The 22,000-nt window shown below is 40.0% G+C and overlaps 1 protein-coding gene across 2 annotated transcripts in view; it reads left to right on the plus strand.

Annotated features, from left to right (window-relative positions):
• Nucleotides 1–1,132: 1,132 nt before the first annotated feature.
• Nucleotides 1,133–22,000, plus strand: part of TNIP3 (TNFAIP3 interacting protein 3) — a 58,399-nt gene continuing 37,531 nt past the window's right edge. Inside the window, exon 1 of one of the 2 annotated variants that reach the window (XM_089911547.1) lies at nt 1,133–1,258. In XM_089911547.1, coding sequence (XP_089767673.1) covers nt 1,148–1,258 — 111 coding nt within the window. In that variant the 5' untranslated portion in view covers nt 1,133–1,147. The remainder of the gene's footprint in view (nt 1,259–22,000) is intronic. The other variant, XM_022596331.2, reaches the window with a different exon arrangement.

Consider the following 22,000-nt stretch of genomic DNA (forward strand, 5'->3'; position numbering starts at 1 on the left):
CATCTTACTCTTCCGCCATCTTCCCAGAAGCCTCCAAGGGGTTGTTTTTAAGGGATGAAAAATGATGAGGAAGGCAAAAAAAAAACTATGTAAAGAAAAATAACAAAATGAATGTATTTTTCTCTTGAATTGTAGGGTTTTTTTTCCTTTTTTTTTTTTTTTTTTTTTTTTTGCGGTATGCGGGCCTCTCACTGTTGTGGCCTCTCCCGTTGCGGAGCACAGGCTCCGGACGTGCAGGCTCAGCGGCCATGGCTCACGGGCCCAGCCGCTCCGCAGCATGTGGGATCCTCCCGGACCGGGGCACAAACCCGTGTCCCCTGCATCGACAGGCGGACCCCCAACCACTGCGCCACCAGGGAAGCCCTTGAATTGTGTTTTTAATGAGAAGATTTCTCCATCATGCCAACATGATATAATGGAAAGAAAAATGGACTGGAGTCAGAAAATCTGATTTAAATTTTGATGTTACCTGTTAATAGTCATGGGAATGTAAGCAATTCATTCTTGTTCTCATATAAATGATGCAAGTTGGACTAAGTTCTTTTTAAGGTAATTTCCAGATACTCTTTGACTCTAATATTTCCATTTGGTGGCAAATAATTCCTTAGGGGTTTGTTCTCAGTTTAACTGAAGACATACAGCAAACATAGCCAAGAGACAGGCCATAGAACCCTACAGATCTGCGTCTGATCTTGGTCCTGCCAATGTTCTGCAGTGTGATTTCATGTAAATTAGTCAGTTAATTAACTTCCTAAGTCTGAGTTTGCTCATCTGCATAACGCAGGTAATGCTGACTGTGGTAATGCATTGTTATACCCACTAAATAAGAATATGGATGTAAAGCATCAGGCTTACTGGGAGTGCTCAGCTCTGGTCATTGTTATCAGACTGTGAAAATCCCTAAACTTGCCTGTATCTTACTTGATTACTTGGAATAAATGTGCAAGTAAGTGAAAATTAAACTCCAATACTCTTTATAGTTCTCTAATGGCAGCAACTAATGAATACAAAATGAAATTAGAGAACTGGGATTTTAGAGGGGTATCATACACTAATAACACCTCCACATCATTCACAAAATTATAATCATTTTTAATTATCTTTGTAAAATGTGACTTTCCCATGTCCCCTGGGCAGATGTGAAAGCATGGAGCTGGATAATAAAATCTGCGATCTGATTGAGAGGAATGTTTCTCCTGATCCCAGAGGGGTCACCCCGGGACCAATGCCAAGTCACAGAAGTCCATGTTCTGTGAAGGTAAGAAAACATCTTCTTTCGCGGTTTCTCAATACACCCTTCAGCAGCGTGTTAACCGAGAAGAATGCATGGGGACAGTCCCCAAATCATTTACAGTAATGCACTTCCTTGATGGCTGAGAGGACAAAGTGAACCAGTACCAACTTCTCATACACAGTCACTTCCTGTTACCAAGGAAACCCTCAGCAGAAGCTCCTTCCAGTTTAAAGCGTGATACCAGGGGAAGCAGAGCTCAAGCCGCAAGAAAGAACACTTATTGCAGCGACAGCTCTTTTACTGGGAGGCGCTAACCTCATTTTTGTAAACCCACTTACACTAGGTTGCGAAAGTCTGCACAACTCACGTCCATTTTTTTGATGAAAGAACAAGGTTTTCCTGATTAGAGTTGTTTGACTTTGACTTTCCTCTTGTTTTAGGATATTTGTCTATAGTGCTTTATGTAAGCAAGTAAAATTCAAGGGTAAGCTCAAGCTAGGAATTTTGTGCATGACTTTCTAGAAATACATCATAAATGACAACATAAGCTCTTAAACTCTGCAGTCCTTCTGATTAGAAACCGTCTCTAATGATCATTTCAAAAGAGATCTAATGTAAGTAAATTAGAGAGCATGGCTGACATTAAAAACATTTACATAGGGCTTCCCTGGTGGCGCAGTGGTTGGGAGTCCGCCTGCCGATGCAGGGGACACGGGTTCGTGCCCCGATCCAGGAGGATCCCACATGCCGCGGAGCGGCTGGGCCTGTGAGCCATGGCCGCTGAGCCTGCACGTCCGGAGCCTGTGCTCCGCAACGGGAGAGGCCACAACAGTGAGAGGCCCGCATACCGCAAAAAAAAAAAAAAAAAAAAAATTTACATAACTTCTGCTTTGGTTCTTAGTTCTAAAATAATTCATGCTCATTGTGGAAAAGCTATACTAAGCATAGAGAATACTATAAAAATCACGTAGAGACAGATTTATTGTGGAGCTAATTAAGCTTGGATTCCCCTAAACAAATATTTACTTTTGTAACTAATTAGCATTCACAGATTTGTGTCTTTTTCTCTTAAAGGAGGTCCTGGAATTGTATAAGCCTCAGGCCTCACCAAACATGTATCCGCCTCTGAAATCCCCTCCATGCCCACAGCTCCTAGAGAGCCTCTCTCAGCATTTGGGCTCTGTGTGTCTCCTTCTGTCACACACACACACACACACACACACACACACACACGTGCACACCCTGTTTTGTTAAACTCACCTTTTTTCACTTAATAAAATGTTGTGGATATTCCTATAACTCTTTCATTCATTTAATGACCAAATAGTATGGTGTGTGTTCTTCCCACTTCTCCCTGAAAAAGAAGTATTTCTTTTCAGAGTTAGAAATGACTGTCTGCTAATGATGAGGGGCAAGGAGGCTTTCCTCCCCTTTTCTTTCTTCTCTTCTCACTCCCACCCCCATACACATATCTCTAACTCCCAGTTAAGACTCCCTTCCTTCACGGAATGTGTGCTTCTTTGTAGTGGCCATCCTGTCTAATCCCGGAAAGAAATTTAATGATGAGAATTTGAATCCCCTCCAGTACCTCTGATCTGCATATTCTCTGATTATCAGCCCCCAAGACTCATTTGACTGACTTCCCTCCCCATTCCGTTCATTTTGTTTTCTGGATTCCTCCTTATGTGCTAAAGACCTCTTCTCCATCCTTATTGCTACTCTCTTGGAAGTTAGCTCGCTCTGTGCTGGGGACTTAACTGGAACTTCTACCTCTCTTTAAGATACTGTTTCCCCTATCACTTTGTTGATGAAATTGGCTCGTTTTCCAATACATATCCAGGCAAAGGAGAACAGGTACCTGGCTGATGTTTTTTATTGTCCTTGTGAAGTGTGAGGTAAAGACATCTACAGAGAATGAATGCGAGGGTAAACGTGAAGTCCAGTGGTTAACATAAGGGAAGATATGAAATGGCCATTGAGAGACTGAGAGACAGGAGAGAGGTGCAAAACTAAAATGAGTTGCTGAGTAGCAGTGAGGACCACTTAATAAGACCAGTCACTAAAGAGTGTTTGGGCTCCTAAATCTTCAATCTCTCCATCACCTCTTGCCAGCTTAATTCTCCTCAACTTTAAATATTTATGAGACCTCATGTTATTTTATGGGCTATGTTCTTTCTTTCTCACCATTAAGTATGATTTTATTTTATTTTTTAATTTTTTTATTCAAGTACAGTTGACTTACAATGTTGTGTTAGTTTCAGGTGTACAGCAAAGTGATATGTATATATTCTTTTCCAGATTCTTTTCCATTGTAGGTTATTACAAGATATTGAATGTAGTTCCCTGTGCTATACAGTAGGTCCTTGTTATTTATCTATTTTGTCTATAGTACTATGTCTCTGTTAATCCAAAACTCCTAATTTATCCCTCCCTCACCCCCATTTTAGGGGTAATGTTCTAACTGACTCTAATATATCATAGCCAAGCTTATTGATCATGACGTCCAAGACTTTGCAGCCCCTTATCACACCACTAATAAACTCTACCCTGATAAATCCACAGTCACTTTGCATCTGATTTTTCACTTGTCCTCCCATTTGCATTTGATACTATTCACTAATTCAACTTTCTTAAAATGTCTTACTCCATTTACATCTATAAAAGTATCCCTCAACACCCTCCTTTTTCCTCTGATCTTTTCTTCTCACCTTCACTGACTTCTCTTTCATCACCTGCCCGTGTTATACTAGTGTCACCCAGGGATCTGTCCGTAATCATTGGCTCACTAAACTACAAAATTTAGGCTGATGACTTCCGACACATACACCTACTAAAGGTCAAGTACTTTTCTATACTCATATCAACTTCACTCAGCATTTTCAAAGGTGAATTCAGTATCTTTCCTGTTAAAACTGCTCGTTTTCTTTTTTTCCACTCTCCATTTCCCACTTCCCAAAATGCACCCATGTCCCACCATTCCACAGTCCTCTAACAGACGATGCAGTTTCATGTACTATGCCTTTTCACATGCTGTTTATTCTTCATGGAAACCCTTGTCTCCTTGCCCATTGGATGAACTATCTTTTATGCCAAGGTTTGGACATTTCATGACTCTTTAGTCCCACAGAGTTCTCCAGCCCCCTTTTGCTCTGTCCTAAATAAATACCTTCTTTATACTTCATTCATAGGCTTTATCACCTTGGTTTTGTAATCATTTATGTATAGACATGTCTTCCCCACCGGTCATGGACTTCCTGTGGATGGGGTATAAAGTGTCATATTAATGTGTAAAGTATCACAACATAGGTTTTTCTAGAAGGTACCAGTGTTATGCAACATGTTTGTTTTCATGCACTGTGAGAAAACTAGATATACAAAATCAACTTATCTCTAGAATCCCTTCACAAATAATTCTCAAAGTCTACAGGGGAATATTGAATATACACTTATAAGTCCAGTTTCTCATCCTCAAGCTTTTGACTGCCAGTGATTGTCAGATGCCCACCTATCACTGCTGCTTCTAGACGTCAGCTTTACCACTCTCGGTGACATTGTTGTGGTACCACTCACTGTGACAAGTCAGCCTAATATTTGGATATATTCTCCAGAGCCCAAATGCAGCTAAATGCTATTGCTCTCTCCATTTCAATGGAAAGACCTTTCCTTTTGCAACTTTAGCTACACAGGCCCCTAATGCTACTTTACACATCCAGTGTTTGCCAGAAATATGTGTAACAGTTTGACTTTCATCCTTCTGCAGATGGGGAAACTGAGGCTCAGTGAAGCTAGATCATTTTCTCATGGTCCTATAGCTAGTAGAAATTGGTTCCTGGACCTAAACCCAGATTTGTCTGGGTTGCCCTATATATCCTGCTCTTAACTTCCCCTCCCTCACATAAGAATCATTCGGTGACTGGGCCCAAGTTCAAGCTGGTATCAGGAATGATGCTATTGTCAGAGCAAACCCTCCTTTCTGGCTTAAAGCATCACCATTGGATCAAGCTTCTGTGCCTTTACTCTCTCTTTGAGGGTAAGATCTCCCAGGAAAAATCCCTGGAAATTTCTCTTTATCTCACGGACTTCTGGCATCTCCTCCTCAATTGTCATCTGAAGTATCTTAAAATATTTGATTCCTTAAGTAAACACAGCTTAGTTTCCAGCTGGAAGCTCTGCTGAATTACTGTTTACAATAGCACTCTGCAGAAGTAAATCCTACATTCAAAACAAACAAAAACTGTTGCATTCTCACTGAGATACTGATGGAACTAAAAAAAGTATAGGAAAAATCTTTTGGGGTAAGACAAGGGTGAGCCAATGACAGAAGAACTGTGGAGGGCATCTCTCATTTTTCCACTGGAGGAAGTAAGCATAAGAACGGTAAGGTAGACTCCCTTTCCAGGAAGAGGAAATGAACTTCTTTATGACATTATGAGATGGGAAGAGTGTGGCTGCATAAAAGAAATATGATTTAATGAAAACTCCTGAGACATATGTCATGTTCCTTTTTTGCTCTATCTTTGCCAAGAATAAGGAAAGAGGGAGAATTACTATAAGAGAAAATGAGCAGACTGACTCATTGCTTTGAGGAAACAGAAAAACATTATTGATGAACATGAGGAACTCCATCAGTATGAAAGCAGGTTTTAATATTGTGGGAGAGCTGAAGTAGACAGCTGGTGAACAGAAGGCATTGAAATTCTTATAGGCAAAGGACAAATAATTTTCTAAGTGAGATTAACATTCAATTCCAAAATGGGTGTTAAATGGAAGTTACACTAAACCAAGACACGGTCTTAATACTATGAGAAAATTAATATATGAACATTAATTTATGACCCTGTAATTGTATGTCTTCAAAGACAAAAGAAAGTGATAGGAGGCTTGAGATGTATTTCTTGGACAAACACATACATTCCAGTAATGCTTGGAAACAAGGGTGCCACTTGGGAAAGGGAAGGAAAAGTGTCCAAATTTTAAGAAGATATACCACAACTGAATTTGCTTAAGAGCATTGTCTTGTGTTTAAATTCTATTTTGCTTTTCTGATTTTAACTGAGACAGCACTAGAAATTGGCTTTTAATAACTTTGGTACCAGCTGAGGGAAGATTTCCCAGTAACTGGAGAAAAATTCTATCTCTGGACATTCTTCTCAAGGCAAAAAGCTTTGGGAAAATGTTTTGAAATGTTCAGAGAGTAATATGAAACTTCTTGGAAAGTACAGTAAGTTGACACACGTTTTTTGTAACCACATTTGTTGAAAAAAACAAAAGATCTAGTTTCCGTTTCCTTATTTCCCTTTTTAGAAAGTTAAGCTATTTCTTTATCAAAATAAAATTTTGATTATTGAAATCTTGTTTTCTCATCTCTAAAATGGGTTGTCACAAGAATATACTAAAGTGAGTGAAGGAGAGTGAAGCCGTGTGCTTGCTCAGCAGCTGCAGGCACCGCTGCTCCTCTGCTGCACCAACGCCACAGCCTCAACTCGGATTTTCCCCTGATTTCATGCCTCTTGACCCGGGTCTCTTACCGTTCTGTGGAAGCTAACTCCACACATGCCTCCTCCTCGAGGTAAATACTTAGGAGTGGAATTGCTGAGTCGTATGGTTGTAAATCTGGGAGGTCCTTATCCTGGGATCATTTATTCTGCAGTTATCTTGAAGGCTCCACTGTGGCTGGAGGGTCCAAGTTGTCTTCACTCAGATGTGTGGCAGTGGGTACTGGATATTGGCTGAGACTCCTCATTTCTCCTCCACATGATCTCTCATCTTCTGCCACGTGGCTGACAGGGTCTTGGTGCTCCAGCCTGGTGTCAGGCCTGAGCTTCTGAGGTGGGAGAGCTGACTTCAGGACATTGGATGACCAGAGACCTCCCGGCCCCACATAGTATCAATCGGCTAGAGCTCACCCAGAGATCTCCATCTCAATGGTAAGACCCAGCTCCCCGCAGTGGCCAGCAAGCTCCAGCGCTGGACACCCCATGCCAAACAACCAGCAAGACAGGAGCACAACCTCATCCATTAGCAGAGAGGCTGCCTAAAATCACACTAAGTTCACAGACACCCCAAAACACACCGCCAGATGCAGCCCTGCCCACCAGAAAGGCAAGATCCAGCCTCATCCATCAGAACACAGGGAGCAGCCCCCTCCACCAGGAAACCTACAGAAACCACTGAGCCAAACTTACCCACTGTGGGCAGACACCAAAAACAACAGAAACTATGAACCAGCAGCCTGTGAAAAAGAGACCCCAAACACAGTAAATTAAGCAAAATGAGAAGACAGAGCAATACACAGCAGATGAAGGAGCAAAGTAAAACCCCACCAGACCAAACAAATGAAGAGGAAATAGGCAGTCTACCTGAAAAACAATTCAGAGTAATGATAGTAAAGATGGCCCCAAATCTTGGAAATAGAATGGAGAAAATACAAGAAACATTTAACATGGACCTAGAAGAAGTAAAGAGCAAACAAACAATGATGAACAACACAATAAATGAAATTAAAAATTCTCTAGAAGGGATCAATAGCAGAATAACTGAGGCAGAAGAACGGATAAGCGACCTGGAAAATAAAGTAATGTAAATAACTACCACAGAGCAGAATAAAGAAAAAAGAAATGAAAAGACTTGAGGACAGTCTTAGAGACTTCTGGGACAACATTAAACGTAACAACATTCAAATTATAAGGGTCCCAGAAAAAGAAGAGAAAAAGGAAGGGTCTGAGAAAATATTTGAAGAGATTATAGTTGAAAACATCCTTAATATGGGAAAGGAAATAGTCAGTCAAGTCCAGGAAGTGCAGAGAGTCCCATACAGGATAAATCCAAGGAGAAACACACCAAGACACATATTAATCAAACTATCAAAAATTAAATACAAAGAAAAAATATTAAAAGCAGCAAGGGAAAAGCAACAATTAACATGCAAGGGAAATCCCATAAGGCTAACAGCTGATTGTTCAGCAGAAACTCTGCAAGCCAGAAGGGAGTGACAGGACATATTTAAAGTGATGAAAGGGAAAAACCTACAACCAAGATTACTCTACCCAGCAGGGATCTCATTCAGATTAGACAGAGAAATTAAAACCTTTGGAGACAAGCAAAAGTTAAGAGAATTCAGAACCACCAAACCAGCTTTACAACAAATGCTAAAGGAACTTCTCTAGGCAGGAAACACAAGAGAAGGAAAAGACCTACAAAAACAAACACAAAACAATTAAGAAAATGGTAATAGGAGCATACCTATTGATAATTACCTTAAATGTAAATGGACTAAATGCTCCAACCAAAAGATGTAGACTGGGTGAAAGGACACAAAAACAAGAGTCATATATACTGTCTACAAGAGACCCACTTCAGACCTAGGGACACATACAGACTGAAAGTGAGGGGATGGAAAAATATATTCCATGCAAATGGAAATCAAAAGAAAACTGGAGTAGCAATTCTCATATCAGACAAAATAGACTTTAAAATAAAGACTATTATCGGAGACAAAGAAGGACACTACATAATGATCAAGGGATCCATCCAAGAAGAAGATATAACAATTGTAATTATTTATGCACCCAATATAGAAGCACCTCAATACATAAGGCAAATGCTAACAGCCACAAAAGGGGAAATTGACAGTAACACAATCATAGTAGGGGACTTTAGCACCCCATTTTCACCAATGGACAGATCATCCAAAATGAAAATAAATAAGGAAACACAAGGTTTAAATGACACACTAAACAAGATGTACCTAATTGATATTTATAAGACATTCCATCCAAAAGCAACAGAATACACTTTCTTCTCAAGTGGTCATGGAATATTCTCCAGGGTAGATCATATCTTGGGTCACAAATCAAGCCTTGATAAATTTAAGAACATTGACATCGTATCAAGTATCTTTTCCGACAACAATGCTATGAGACTAGATATCAACTACAGGAAAAAATCTGTAAAAAATACAAATACATGGAGGCTAAACAATACACTACTTAATGACCAAGAGATCACTGAAGAAATAAAAGAGGAAATCAAAAAATACCTAGAAACAAATGACAATGAAAACATGGAGACCCAAACCTACGTGATGCATCAAAAGCAGTCCTAAGAGGGACGTTTACAGCAATACAATCCTACTTCAAGAAACAAGAAACATTTCAAATAAACAACCTAACCTTACACCGAAAGCAATTAGAGAAAGAAGAACCAAGAACCCCCAAAGTTAACAGAAGGAAAGAAATCATAAAGATCAGATCAGAAATAAATGAAAAAGAAATAAAGGAAACAATAACAAAGATCAATAAAACTAAAAGCTGGTTCGTTGAGAAGTTAAAAAAAAATTGATAAACCATTAGCCAGACTCATCAAGAAAAAGAGGGAGAGGACTCAAATCAATAGAATTAGAAATGAAAAAGAAGTAACAACTGACACTGCAGCAATACAGAGGATCATGAGAGATTACTACAAGCAACTCTATGCCAATAAAATGGACAACCTGGAAGAAATGGACAAATTCTTAGAAAAGCACAACCTTCCAAGACTGAACCAGGAAGAAATAGAAAATATAAACAGACCAATCACAAGCACTGAAATTGAAACTGTGATTAAAAATCTTCCAACAACAACAAAAAAATCTTCCAACAAACAAAAGCCCAGGACCAGATGGCTTCACAGACTAATTCTATCAAACATTTAGAGAAGAGCTAACACCTATCCTTCTCAAACTCTTCCAAACTATAGCAGAGGGAGGAACAACTCCCAACTCATTCTGTGAGGCCACCATCACCCTGATACCAAACCAGACAAAGATGTCACAAAAAAAGAAAACTACAGGCCAATATCACTGATAAATATAGATGCAAAACTCCTCAACAAAGTACTAGCAAACAGAATCCAACTGCACAGTAAAAGGACCATACACCATGATCAAGTGGGATTTATCCCAGGAATGCAAGGATTCTTCAATATATGTAAATCTATCAATGTGATACACCATATTGACAAATTGAAGGAGAAAAACCATATGATCATCTCAATAGTTGCAGTAAAAGCTTTCGACAAAATTCAACACCCATTTATGATAAACACTTGCAGAAAGTAGGCATAGAGGGAACTTAACATAATAAAGTCCATATATGACAACCCCACAGTCAACATCGTTCTCAATGGTGAAAAATTGAAACCATTTCCTATAAGATCAGGAACAAAACAAGGTTACCCACTCTCGCCACCATTATTCAACATAGTTTTGGAAGTTTTAGCCACAGAGAAGAAAAAGAAATAAAAGGAATCCAAATCGGAAAAGAAGAAGTAAAGCTGTCACTGTTTGCAGATGACATGATACTATACATAGAGAATTCGGAATATGCTACCAGAAAACTACTAGAGCTAATCAATGAATTTCGTAAAGTAGCAGCATACAAAATGAATGAACAGAAATCTCTTGCATTCCTATACACTAATGATGAAAAATCTGAAAGAGAAATTAAGGAAACACTCCCATTTACCATTGCAACAAAAAGAATAAAATACCTAGGAATAAACCTAACTAAGGAGACAAAAGACCTGTATGCAGAAAACTATAAGACACTGATGAATGAAATTAAAGACGATACAAATGGATGGAGACACATACCATGTTCTTAGATTGGAAGAATCAACATTGTGAAAATGACTATACTACCCAAAGCAATCTACAGATTCAATGCAATCCCTATCACAAACCAATGGCAGGGCTTCCCTGGTGGTGCAGTGGTTGAGAGTCTGCCTGCCGATGCAGGGGACACGAGTTCATGCCCCGGTCCGGGAAGATCCCACATGCCGCAGAGCGGCTGGGCCCGTGAGCCATGGCCGCTGAGCCTGCGTGTCTGGAGACTGTGCTCCATAACAGGAGAGGCCACAACAGTGAGAGGCCCGTGTACCGCAAAAAAAAAAAAAAAAATACAATGACATTTTTCACAGAACTAGAACAAAAAATTTCACAATTTGTATGGAAACACAAAAGACCCCGAATAGCCAAAGCAATCTTGAGAAAGAAATACGGAGCTGGAGGAATCAGGCTCCCTGACTTCAGACTATACTACAAAGCTACAGTAATCAAGGCAGCATGGTACTGGCACCAAAACAGAAATGTAGATCAATGGAACAGGATAAAAAGCCTAGAGATAAACACACACACATATGGTCACCTTATCTTTGATAAAGGAGGCAAGAATATACAATGGAGAAGAGACAGCCTCTTCAATAAGTGGTGCTGGGAAAACTGGACAGCAGCATGGAAAATAATGAAATTAGAACACTCCCTAACACCATACACAAAAATAAACTCAAAATGGATTAAAGACCTAAATGTAAGGCCAGACACTGTAAAACTCCTAGGGGAAAACACAGGAAGGACATTCTTTGACATAAATCACAGCAAGATCCTTTTTGACCCACCTCCTAGAGAAATGGAAATAGAAACAAAAATAACCAAGTGGGACCTAATGAAACTTAAAAGCTTTTGCACAGCAAAGGAAACCATAAACAAGATGAAAAGACAACACTCAGAATGGGAGAAAATATTTGCAAAGGAAGCAACTGAGAAATGATTAATCTCCAAAATTTACAAGCAGCTCATGCAGCTCTATGTCAAAAAAACAAAGAACCCAATCTAAAAATGGGCAGAAGACTGAAATAGACATTTCTCCAAAGATATACAGATTGCCAACAAATACATGAAAGGATGCTCAACACCACTAACCATTAGAGAAATGCAAATCAAAACTACAATGAGGTATCACCTTACTCTGGTCAGAATGGCCATCATCAAAAAATCTACAAACGATAAATGCTGGAGAGGATGCAGAGAAAAGGGAACACTCTTGCACTGCTGGTGGGAATGTAAATTGATACAGCCACTATGGAGAGCCATATGGAGGTTCCTTAAAAATCTAAAAATAGGACAACCCTACGACCCAGCAATCCCACTACTGGGCATATACCCTCAGAAAACCATAATTCTAAAAGATACATGTACCACAGTGTTCATTGCAGCATGATTTACAATAGCCAGGACATGGAAGCAACCTAAGTGTCCATTGACAGATGAATGGATAAAGAAGATGTGGCACATATATACAATGGAATATTACTCGGCCGTAAAAAGAAATGAAACTGAGTTATTTGTAGTGAGGTGGATGGACCTAGAGTCTCTCATACTGAGTGAAGTAAGTCAGAAAGAGAAAAACAAATACCATATGCTAACACATATATAGGGAATCAAAAAAAAACAAAAAACGGTTCTGATGAACCCAGGGGCAGGACAGGAATAAGGACGCAGACATAGAGAATGGACTTGGGGACACAGGGAGGGGGAAGGGTAAGCTGGGAGGTCTCAAGCTGGGACGAAGTGAGAGAATAGCATTGACATATATACACTACCAAATGTAAAATAGATAGCTAGCGGGAAGCAGCTGCATAGCACAGGGAGATCAGCTCGGTGGTGCTTTGTGACCACCTAGAGGAGTGGGATAGGGAGGGTGGGAGGGAGACGCAAGCGCGAGGGGATATACGTATACATATAGCTGATTCAGTTGTGGTAATCGTGGAGTATTTCAATCCTTTCTTTGTTAGGAAAAAACGTTGCATTTTTGTGTGAGGACCTGTTTACTGTTCCCTGGGAAATGTTTGAATAGCTGGCTGGAAAAACAGCAAGTTCTTAGGCAACAAGAAGGCCTGTCTCAACTCAGCTGCTGCACTTTGTGGTGTTTGAAGCTCACAGTTGGCAACCTGGGTGAAGTCATTTAAATGAGCTATGTATCTTTCTCTTATATCTAAGTTCAGCTAGTAGTTTTTAGTCTTATAGTTCTAAAAGTATAATCAAATCTCAAAACTAAACAGATGAGTGGATAAAGAGACCATGTTGTGTTTCCCTAAATATCACCATGCCTTATCTATGACATATTATTCCTCCATTCATTACAAAGATTTTAAAAGCTTCCACTACGCATGAATATCAGGTATATGTCCAGATAAGGAGATCTTGCTGTGTCTGTCCACCTTGAACTCTATTTTATAATAAGGTATAACACCAGGCACCACAGGAAAACAGACACACAAGTCTGTAAGCTAAAATCGAACTCTAAGACACAATTAAAACTCTTAGAAGGGAGACAGAAACTCTCCCTAACACTTGAGAGGCATCCATTGTTGGACAGATGGCTGTCTATTGGATAGAAGTGAGGTGATAAGCTCAAGCTCCTCTTGGTTAATAAGTAAGAGACACTTTTGAGTAGGACACTTTCTTACTCAAAGGTTTTCTCTTCCATCGCTGGGAGGATTTGCCCCAAGTTCCACAAGAGAGGGATTTAGAGAACACTGGAAGATGCAGGTTGTCCTTTGGAGATGTGAGCAGTAGGTGCAAGACGATTCCATCTGCCTCTGAACATAGTGATCCTGGAAGCTCCAATGCAGGCTGCTTCGGTGGCCAGGAGAGCAGCATGCCAACATGAGGGGGTGTTAGTGGAGGAAGCCACCAAGTCTTGAAGTGAAGGGTGACATCTGGGTGGAAATTATAATACATTTTATAATTTTAACCGAATAAACGAACATAAGGCATCCAAGAGGCTGCAAAGAGAAGAAAATGAATTCGGAGTGTCAGGGCTTCTAGCAAACAGACTTTTGGAGCTAAAAGTATTATCCTTACTTTTGGAATCGTTGCCCTCTCCTAGACTTATATGACTTCAGCAATTACACTTGAAAAAAACTTTAGATATGTCTTTCTTATTATGCAGAAGGAAGAGTAACGTCAGCCTCTGGGTTCAGAGATTTGTAAATTTGTGACACTATTAAGGAAGCTAAATTCTTGGCTTGGGAGATACCACGAATAAACACGTTCATAAGAGTTGTTTAGCAAATATGTATTCTTTATATTCTTGATCTGTTTAGCTTTGTGACAGAATGTGGATCTCTCGTAAGGGCTTCCAAACCTAAGATGGGCTTTGGAATCTAATGCCTCAAGAAACCTTTTTTCTCAAGCAAGCCTTCCCATTTCTAGTTTGGTTAGAAACAATTTCTTTAATGGGCGTGGGGAAAATACTAGCGAAATGGGCACTTTCAGCTCTCACTGAAGAAGGCTCATTGTATTCTAATGTCTACCATCTAGATGAAATGCATCTTAAGACTCTTTAGCTTCTTTTGTACTTGTGAGGGGAGTGAGGCTGGACCCACAAAGTTTATAAATATCTTTTCCTATGGGATTCTGGGATAGGTAGCAAAAAGTGGGATAATTTATTCCTTTTATTTTTTTCTCCAGTAAGGAAGATTTAGTTTTTTAAAGTAAATGTTCCTTAAATCAGTAAGATCAGCTAGTAAATATTTACAATATTTTCAAGCTCTCATATTGAGAGATTTTCTTTGAGTCAGGCTTATTTTCAGACAAAACAGTCCCAATGTACACTATTTGATCACTTGTGTTTCCACAAGTCATCACCGTAGGCTCCCATTATTCCCACGTAATCTATATATGTACATGCCCTTTCTTAATTACTATATGTAACTATAATTTTTGCTATTTAAAAATAGTATCTAGGGGGCTTCCCTGGTGGCGCAGTGTGCAGGGGACACGGGTTCGTGCCCCGATCCAGGAGGATCCCCCATGCCGCGGAGCGGCTGGGCCCGTGAGCCATGGCCGCTGAGCCTGCGCGTCCGGAGCCTGTGCTCCGCAATGGGAGAGGCCACAGCAGTGAGAGGCCCGCGTACCACACACACAAAAAAAGTATCTAAAGCTATGATATGTTGAGATGTATTGTCTCAGGAAGAAAGTAGTCTCTTTCACCTGAGGTCTCCAGGCTAATCGCTTGGTGATTATGAAATGATGCAGAAAGGATTTCATTATCAATGGAATGATCCCTCTAATCTTCAGATTTTATTTTCAAAAACCAGAAAATACATGAAAGACATGTCTGTTTTGCTCATCTAGTACTTATCTCATGTCCAATACACAGTCCATAATCAATAAATATTTATTATAAGAATGAGTACATGAATGAAGGTAAAGTCAACACATGTAAGCTAGGTACAAGAGAAAAATAAAGTGATTTGCAAAGATACCGAGTGATCAGGGATTAAAGTCTGGCAGAGAAGAGAACGTTATAAACTTCAAATGCAGGATTACAATTTTCGAAGGCTAAATTTCTCTTTTCTGACCACCAGTTATTGGCAGTAGAAATTAATCTCTAGGCAAGTAGCGATGGGAACTGGTAAGAGTTTGTTTGGATATGATCTTGAAGGTCAAGCCAGTTCATATGTAGCCCTCAAGAAAGCTCAACTCCCTTGAAACTTTTCTGAATTATATTTCTTAATGGCTCAGGCTCCTGTATCAAACAAAGTAAATTATGTTTTGTCCAATAATCTTTAGCTATGTTATTCATGTCTCCTCGCATAGGTAAAAAGGTTCTTTGTGGGGAATACGCCTGGGGACTGGGGTCTGGTATGGGTTCAGCCACCCACTCATCATGTAATGACCATGGGCAAGTCACTTCTCAACTCTGAACCTCAATTTAATCCTTCTTTACATCAAAGATGCCTCTTCTGACAGCTGCACGGGACTGTTATGAAGTTCAAATTGAAGTAGATAAGTTTTCAAACCACAGAACTCACATGTGCAAAATTGTAATTTTCTCCGTTTTTTAAGCTGAACTTAGTTTCAATCTAGGACCGCTATCCTGTCTTTTAGAAGATAATTTAATCCAGTTGACTTCAGGAAATCTCAGCCACTTCAGTGTTTTCTCAGGCAATTTATATTTTCAGTGCAGCCTTATGCAGGGATTCTCTCCTCTGTCTTCTTCTCCCTACAGCAGCACCTACAGTCTGTGATGCAGATTTTGTGGGAAAATGCAGGTGGAGTAGAGTTGCCAGATGTGGCAAATAAAAATACAGGATGGGGCTTCCCTGGTGGCGCAGTGGTTGAGAGTCCGCCTGCCGATGCAGGGGACACGGGTTCGTGCCCCGGTCCGGGAAGATCCCACATGCGGCGCAGCGGCTGGGCCCGTGAGCCATGGCTGCTGAGCCTGCGCGTCCGGAGCCTGTGCTCCGCAACGGGAGAGGCCACAACAGTGAGAGGCCCGCGTACAGAAAAAAAAAAAAAAAAATACAGGATGCCCACTTAAGTTTGAATTTCAGATAAACAACAAAATATTGTATCGGACATACTTTTACAAAAAAGGTTATTGTGCATCTAACACTCAAATTTATCTGGAGGTCCTATGTTTTTCTGGCAACTTCAGGGTGAAGGCACCAGGTTGCAATAATCCATCATCTTACACTGCAATTAGCACTGGTGTAATCTGTTCCTTATGCTCTTTTCATTGGCTCATTGCTTCACTGGCAATCACTGAAGCTTCCAGGTCCCCCTTCTCGTCTCCTGTCCTCAGATCCATGTGATAAATACTGCATTTTCCTCAGTTTTACAGCAAAGCATTCTTAAATCCACAAAACCCTAGCTAACCACTGTTACATCCTTCTCAGGAGTGCAGGAAATTTCTGACTCTGCTTCCACACCACTCTGGGTTTGAGGGGTCTGTCTCAGGACCTCCCTCCCTAGACATGCTGCGAAGTCCCAGATGTGTGCTATGCAGAAATTCTCAAGACTTGCCCCTTCCCCAGGTTTACCTCAGGGGGTAAGGCCAAAGCTCTCTCTGCTCTTTGATGTTCAATCTAGGCATTTCGATAGATGATGGATGAGTCCCTAGAAGAGTTGGACTCAGTTTCCCCAAGAGTACTCACAACATTCAGGGCTCTTTTCCCCTGATTCTTTTCTCATTTTTCCTCAGGGCCATATACTTTTTTTACTCTTCTCTGGGTGGGATGGGGTAGGGAGTGTGGAAGAGGTAAGGAATAGGTTATACCATCTCTTCATCTACCCTCTTTTCTGTCAGTTGTTTATGGTGTAAGATTTTACGGCTTGATTCTGATTTTTCTCAAACATTTTGTTATGAAAATTTCAAATATATAGCCAAGTTGAAAGGATTTTATGTTGTACACCCATAGATTTTACTATTAAAACTTCACTCTACTTGTTTATCATATATCTATCCATCTACCCACTGCATGTTTCATCCATCAATCCACGTTACTTTTTGAAGCATTTCAAAATAATTTCACAAAAGGAATTAATCTTAAAAAAATTTTTTTTAAATATATTACTTTCAGAAATACTAGCTCTTAAAATTCAAAGCTTTGGTTTTCAGGATGGTCTCTAGAGTTTGAAGAGTCTATTTCGAAGTTCAAAGGCTGAACAGGGACTGTTTTTCCCTTTGCATTCAATGACAAACTTACTCAGCCCTGAGACGAAAGATATCTCTTACTGAACAAAGAAAGGATTACTTACATGAAACAAAGAACCATATGTGTTTGGGGGAATCACCAGTTAATACTTCAAGAGATTAACTTATAAGATATAATAAAGTATGGTACAAATGTAGGAGATATCATTAAAGACCACATTTATACCTTTTAAAAATTCCCTCATAACATGTATAATCATTTATATTATTTATTTATTAAATATTAACTAGGATTAGGAGAAAAAAATTTAAGGAGGTTTTGTATGGAGACAAAACAATATTAATCATGTAACCAAAATAAAAAAGGGTGAAATATTTACCTATAAAATGAATAAAAAGAAAATACATTTAAACAGAACAGCTTTTTAAAAATGGATACCCCTACTTGATCCTTTCTGATTTGGAGACAAAACATATAACTTTGTTTATCTCTGTGGTCATTCTCCTCTGGGCTGTGTTCTGAGATGTAGAAGTATACTATGATTTCCTACTGAAAATTTATACATAAACAGGTTTATTTTTTTTTCAGTGTGTATGTCACTACTCTGTCCTCTGAAGGTACTATGTCAGTTCCCAAGGCTGAAATGATAAATACCGACCCTACCTTCAAGAAACTTACAGCCTTGGGAGAGAAAGGTACATAAAATTAATGACAGTTTTACAGTAAGTGCAGGAATTGATGCTTCACAAAGTGCCCTGGATCACAAAGGAGGAGGTAACTAACTGCTCTGGAAAACCAGGGGAGACTTCAAAGGGGCTGGTGGTCAGGCTGTGTCAGCTAGTTTACTACTTTGGGCAGCGCTGAGAAATCTTTAGACATGGAAGTTTCATAAATTCTGCAGTTTCCTAAAGACTAGAGAAGAGTCAGCAAAGCCCAATTTGCCCTGTGATGTATCTGCAATGCACTAAAAACTAAAAGTGTGCAGTGGAAGCAGACATGTATGTACTGCATGGAAGAAGTGCTTCAAAGCGCCAACCTGGAGGGACACAGCCTGTATCCCCCTTGAGGCTCTGGAATTTGGGACACGCCTCTCATGCGGCTCTTCTAGTCCAAACCCAGGTTTGGGGTATGAAAGAGAGGTAATTTACTAGTTTGGAAGCCAAGAAGTTGACTTTTCTGATCTTGAGATCTTCTACAACCTCTTGAGAAGATACATGACTCAGCAACATTACAGATTTAGTTTTGGGTAAGGAGGAGGCTTTACGTGTGTCTGAGCACTGTGTGTACTTGCATAGGCACTAACATAATTGGCACTATTTTAGGTTCGAGAAATACAGAATGAACACAGCAGACAACAACTGCTGTCATGGAGTTTAAGCTCTAATGGTGGGAGGCAAAGAACAAAGAAGAAAAATATATAGGGTATGATATACAGTGCTGTGGAAAAAATATAGCAGGAGAACACTGGGATGGAGAGTAATTTTAAATGGAGGGGGGTTAGGTAAGATCTTAATAAAGAGGTGACATTGAAGCAATTACCCATTTGGGGTGGAGGGTGGGATGAGCCATGAGGTTATCTAGGAGAAAGATAGTTCTGGGCGGACAGAACAGGGAGTGCACACGAGAGGTTCATGGACCAGCAGTGTGGCCAGGACATAGAGCAGAGTGAACAAACAGGAGGATACTGAGAAAGAGGTCAGAGGGGCACAGGCTAGAGTATCTAGTACCCTGTGGGCCACTATAAAGAGTTTTGCTTTCACTCTGAGATGGGGAGCCATTGAAAGGTTTTGAGCAGAGGAGTGACATGAAATGACATATTTTAAAGACCCACAGTGGCTACTGGGCTGAGAATAGATGGGAAAGGAGCCAGAGGGGAAGCAAGGAACATTGCAATAGTATTGCAGTAATCCAGGTAGGAGATGATGGTGGCTTGATCAATGCAAAGATGCTAAGCCTCTTGCCCAAGCTCACATATCTAGTAAAGGATGGAACTAGGATTTGACACAGAGACAGATGTCAGTAACTACTGGATGCTCTCTTAAGAATTTTCATGTGAATAAAATCAGGAAGTAATCATTAAAGTTTCCATTTTGAAAATTTATAAAATTGCACGTTTATTTCACTCTCTCCTTAAACTGGGAAGTCTCTAGTGGCAACATGCTGCTCTCCTTTCTGTGTATGTTTTTTTTTGTTTATTTGTTTTTTGTTTTGTTTTTTTTTTTGCGGTACACGGGCCTCTCACTGTTGTGGCCTCTCCCGTTGTGGAGCACAGGCTCCGGACGCGCAGGCTCAGCGGCCATGGCTCACGGGCCCAGCCACTCCGCGGCATGTGGGATCTTCCCGGACCGGGGCACGAACCCGTGTCCCCTGCATCGGCAGGCAGACTCTCAACCACTGCGCCACCAGGGAAGCCCTCTGTGTATGTTTATAGAGAGCCTAAAAAATGTTCAGTTAGATTGGGTATAAGCTGTGAGGAAAAAGAGGAGTCAAGGATGACTCCAAAGTTCTTAGTCCAGAGCATGAAGTTTGTCATTGTGATGGGGAAGACGAGTCTTGTGAGGGAAGATCAAGAAGTAGCTTTTATATAAGTGGATAAGGAGGTACCTATTAAGCAACCAAACAGGTATGGTGAGTAGGCAATTAATATAGGTGTCTGGAGTTCAGAGGTGTGGTTCATTCTGAGTGCCCCAGGTGAGCTGATTATTAAATATTTTGATTACCACGAGATGTTAAGTATTTTGAATATTACTTTTGATAATATCTATTAAGTGGTATTGCAGTTGTCAGTCTAACCCATTTAGTACATAATGTGCATATCCAGGTTTATTTTTACTAAAAAGCCACTTTGATCATATAATTCCTTTCCTCAAGGGTCTTTAGAAGTGCCCCATGGCCTATGCAATAGACTTAAAATTTCTTAGTCTCAAATTAAAAGCCTTTCACAATTTGATCTAAATCGACTTTAGATAGACCACATGAGCCCCCCTCTAGTTACACTGAGCTTGCTATAATCCTTCATGTTTAGGCTTGTCCATCTCTGTTTCATTTAAGTTGCTCCCCTTACAATAATATATCTCAGTTCTCACCATCTATGAAAATCCTATCCAGCCTTCAAGGCCCAGCAGATATTCCAACTCCTGCAATAATGATTAAAGCTCTGAATGAGCTCTCTCTGAATTCTTACAGTCATGTCTCTCTCTCTCTCTCTCTCTCTATATATATATATATATTTATTTATTTATTTATAGATATGTAAATTTCATTAGAAGTAGGAACTTTTGTTACTTTTGTTTATTTTCCTTTGGAATCCACTTAGTGCCATGTGCATAGTAAGTGATGTGTCAATGATTGATGGTCCCTATCTTTAAGGTCATATTATTATTAACATCTAAGCTCTTCTATGTATTATCACAGACAGCAACCCCAGGAAGAAGACACCTCTACTATCCCTAGTTTACAAATGTGGAAGTTGAGACTTAGGGGCCTTAAGCATCATCCCCAGATTTACAAGCAGTGAAGGCGGAGCTGAGATATGAATCCAGACGACTGGACTCTAGAGTCAGATGTTTAGTCACCACCACGTACTCTCTCTCCTACCTAGATAGCACATTCACTTAGAAATGTATGCAAATAGATTCAGGAAGCAAAGGAGGTTTTTTAACCCCCATTCTAAATGGATATTAAAGAAAAAGCCTGCCAAAGAATCCCTCCAAGCATGTGTAGAAATGTGACGATCTCTCTTGAACTAATTTTGAGAGAATTATCATCAACCGGAATGATGGTTACAGACAACTGACCGGTAGTTCCTTGGTCCTTTACTTCACCACATTTCCCTCTGTTAGTTATTTTCCTCTAGAGATTATTTTAGTCACTTGAGAAATGAGGACTCTTCAAAATCACTTTGGAAACATGGAGTGACATGTCCATTTCTCTGAAAGTTATTGCAGCTAGCGAGACTTCTCATGAAACAAAGCTTGACTAAAAGCCAGACTCTTAAAGTATACAGCATATGCGAAAGGGATGGAGGCGAGGTGAAGAGGGCATGTGTAACAGAAAATATCCAGTTTATTCCTAGGACAGTACTAATGCAAATTCCCTTTTTCTCAAACCGAACTTGGGATACTCCAGAAGAGTTATTGTTTATTCATAAATCACCACATGGCTGTCTGGAGCTAATAGAAAATCTGTTTGTTGTTAAACTGCCATAGCAGCAAAAGAGGGAAAAAACTATAATAAAAAATGCAAAGATACAGGATTTCCATTCAGTAGAATCACTCACATCATGATGGGCTACAACGATGAATGTGCAACAGGAGGCCCATACAGAGGGGACCCAACGACGACAGTGCCTGGCCAGAAAATGTTCTTTCTAACCATTTCTTTAGGTCAGTGTTAACACGTCCACTGGGTTATTATTACCAAATACACAAATAAGGCTGAAGGGAACCTTGAACCATATATAATTATGTTTTGTGTGTGTGTGTGTGTGTGTGTGTGTGTGTG

Source organism: Delphinapterus leucas, chromosome 5, assembly GCF_059928025.1.
Source record: "Delphinapterus leucas isolate spDelLeu-1000000601 "Yukka" chromosome 5, BTC_Dleu_Yukka2, whole genome shotgun sequence".
Taxonomy (NCBI): Eukaryota; Metazoa; Chordata; class Mammalia; order Artiodactyla; family Monodontidae; genus Delphinapterus; species Delphinapterus leucas.